At 44.9% G+C, this 3,562-nt stretch overlaps 1 protein-coding gene across 1 annotated transcript in view; it reads left to right on the forward strand.

Annotated features, from left to right (window-relative positions):
* LOC105913337 (beta-1,4-galactosyltransferase 1-like) overlaps positions 1-3,132 on the forward strand; it is a 9,061-nt gene extending 5,929 nt beyond the window's left edge. The window contains exons 5-6 of the mRNA XM_031562067.2: positions 2,566-2,670; positions 3,003-3,132. Of these exons, the coding sequence (XP_031417927.1) occupies positions 2,566-2,670; positions 3,003-3,132 (235 nt within the window). The remainder of the gene's footprint in view (positions 1-2,565; positions 2,671-3,002) is intronic.
* The last annotated feature ends 430 nt before the right edge of the window (positions 3,133-3,562 follow it).

A 3,562-nucleotide genomic window follows, 5' to 3' on the forward strand; every position in this document is an offset into this window, starting at 1 on the left:
AATTGTACTGTATACGATCAATAATCGTCTTAGTATTAGCAATTCTAATTTTAGTTGTAACAGGCAAAGATGTTAAATTCCTTTTGCTATTTTTTCGTGGACTTCCGACGGCGGCCAAACCTCTCACTGTCACATGCAAGTACTACTACCCAACAACAACAATAACAACAACAACAAAGACACCTTTGTGAGCATTTCACTCGTGTTGTCAAGTGGGCACCTTCCTTTGTCAGTCTTTCGTTGAACTAGGCCCATGACACCTCCAGGAGGCTCAACAGTGGTGCCTGGTATCCTAGACCCACCTCCCTCTATGATCACGATGGGTTAGGACACGTGTCAATACCAGAGACAAGAATGTCAGCCGTATGACCCCCTCCTTAATTGTATGAATGCCCAGGACACAGAAGTACGAACAGTATTTAATTATAAAAATAGTTTTATTTGTTATAAAAGGTTGAAGATAATTTATGTTTTAAAAGCAGTCTTTTAAAACAAGGTAAATGTCCACGAGGAAAGTTCAGTCACAAGCTGTCAGACAGCTGGGGTCCGTTGCAGGAAATCAAGCCGTGATCTGTCCAGTGTAGACTGTAGAGGCTTAGAGTGACGTCGTGGCCGACGCCCCCTCACGACGAAGGGCTTCCCTGGAATTCCCCCAGTGACGTCAGTCACGGCCTCCCGGAACAGCCAACGCCAGAGCAAAAGGAATAATTATAACAACTCAGTCGGTTCAATATACAACACAATAGGATTTGAGTAGATACTTTACTTTCCTTTATGCTGCATATCGTGAGCATTGAGTTGTAATCCACGTTGGCTTCTCGTCGTACCGATGGATGTCAGTGTAGTTCCAATCCGGAAATGGTAATCAGCAACCCTCGGATAAACAGGCAAAAGATAAACACTCTGTAGGCCACGTAGTCAGCAGCAATGGAACGTTTAGAACGTCAGGAAAAGCTTACGTCCCTTTACTCGGGAATTGTGAGCATTGATCATTCAGCGATCGCGAATCTCTGCAACGTCTGCCTTCTACAGTTGCAGCCCAATTCCTTCCGTCCGTCCGTCCGTCCGTCCGTCAGTCACGGTTTCACGTTCACGGCAATCAGCAATTGAGCCCCAAGGGGAAGTCTGTGTGGTGAACAGTGTTCTATGCAATTTCACACGGTGCACATTAAATGGAAAATCACACAGTGAATATAAAAGGGTGATACATTTCACAAGCACAGCACTCAAAAAGGCACAACACACAATATCCACAACAAGCTAGATACACACTAAACCATTCACCTAGTCCCAATAGGCTGACAAGAACACATGAACCACCTCCCTCCATAATCACGATGGGTTGGGACACATGTCAATAGTGTTTTTGAGGGACTTCACCACAGCAACCAAACAGCAATTCACCTGGTTCTTCAGCTATACTTAGTCCCATTTGAACCGACACGCACACACACACACAGGGATGGATTAACGAACGGGCCTACCGGGCCCAGGCCCAGGGGCCCATGAGCTCAGGGGGCCCCTAGGCCAGAGCCTCTGCGTGAAGTCGCTGTTATGTATCTCTTATTTGTGGTTGAAAAAGGTGTATTTTACTCATTTGCTAATGGCTTTAATTGAGTGTACCTGTGCTGTGTTAGAAAAAGCTAGATTAATGCGACAGTGATCAAGCATAACTTTTTGGGACTGCTCAGGATACCTTATGCTATATATCCCCTCAAAATGGCAAACCTGTCTCTGTCATGGTTTTCATCATTTTTAGGGGGAATCGTCAGTAGCAATCTATAACAAAATTATACTGTATGCTTATCTTACATACACTATAGAAACTATTAAAAAACGATTCAATTAAATTAATAATTTCTTATTTTCTTTGTTATTTTTGTCATATACAGATATGCAATGATGATTGCTGGGTAATATGTATCTTGTTGTCCAATGTCAAGTCTCTATTTGATCATGTGATGAGACGATACGATATAGCTAGTTTAGGCGCAGAATCTGAAAGTCAAGACCTACAAGCAGGCACAGTAGGCTACACCTGCCGGACGACGCCTTTCAAACATAAAAGTGGTGATGCATGATTTGATTTTTCAATGGACAGGATAGCCAGCCCATTCAGCCTCTCCTGCCCCATGATGCCCGTCAGGTAGGTCTTAATCCGTTTCAAGTTGGTAAAGAATCACTCGGCTGTTGCCCTGTCACATGTAATGTCAAAAACAATAGCAGGGCAGTGCACACCTCCTGTTTACTTTCCCAATACAATAGCCAAAGTATCTAATTCGACCGTAAAATCCAACAAATTGGTTGTGTTTGTGTGTGCGTGTGCATGCATGCGTGTTTTGCGGGCGCACAATTTTTTTTTGCGCGGGGGGGGGGGGGGGGGGGGCTTCAAAATATCCAGGCCCAGGGGCCCGTGGTTTCTTAATCCGTCCATGCACACACACACACATACACACACACACACACACACACACACACACACACACACACACACACACACACACACACACACACACAAACAAATGGTGTATAAAGCAAACACACTTTGTCATCCCCTCCCTGTAGTCTGTCCATCAGAGGTTTGTCCATCTCCAGGCCTGACTCCATCATAGGGAGGTGTCGCATGATCACACACACCGAGGACACCAACAACGCACCCAACCCAAAAAGGCAAGTCCCCTACACACCTACACACGCAGAGACACACACACACACACACACCCATACACACGCATACACACGCATACACACACACACACACATACACATACACAAGCAGAGACACACACATACATACACACACACACACACACACACACACACACACACCAGCAGAGACACACACATACACACACACACACACACAAACACATACACACGCAGAGACACACACACACACACACACACACACACACATACACACGCAGAGACACACACATACACACGCAGAGACACACACATGCTTTATTTCCTGATGTATTCTCTTTTTGTTTCTGGTGCAGGTTTGATCAGATAAAACACACTAGAGAAACCATTGACCGGGACGGTCTCAGCTCCCTGCAGTACCGACTCGTGAGCGTAGAGAAATGTCCGCTCTACACCAACGTCACAGTGGACGTCGGTACGCCGTGACAACTGAAGACACATCAGACAATCAGCAAACACGTACTGATGCAAGGACATCTCTAAGTTTACCATAATGCCTTGACACAACTTGAGTGTCCCACCAAGCTACCTGGACAATACTACTGACACTTTGACAGTTTGTGCAGTTTAACTGTAGTTCAATTGGAACACAGGTTTGGGAGGAGATGTGACAAATTTGCCATGTCATGGCCAAGATTTATTTTTGGGCTTTTTATGCCTTTAATCAGATAGGACAGTAGAGAGAGACAGGAAGCGAGCTGGAGAGAGATCAGGAGAGGGATTGGGAAATGGCCGCAAGTCGGACTCGAACCCGGGTTAACCCTCCTATTATGTTTGGGGTCAATTTGACCCCATTCAATGTTTAACGTCTCTAAATAAATGTTTGACATCATTTTTTTTGCTTCATATTTAATGA

This window comes from Clupea harengus, chromosome 24 (genome assembly GCF_900700415.2).
Source record: "Clupea harengus chromosome 24, Ch_v2.0.2, whole genome shotgun sequence".
NCBI classification, from domain to species: domain Eukaryota; kingdom Metazoa; phylum Chordata; class Actinopteri; order Clupeiformes; family Clupeidae; genus Clupea; species Clupea harengus.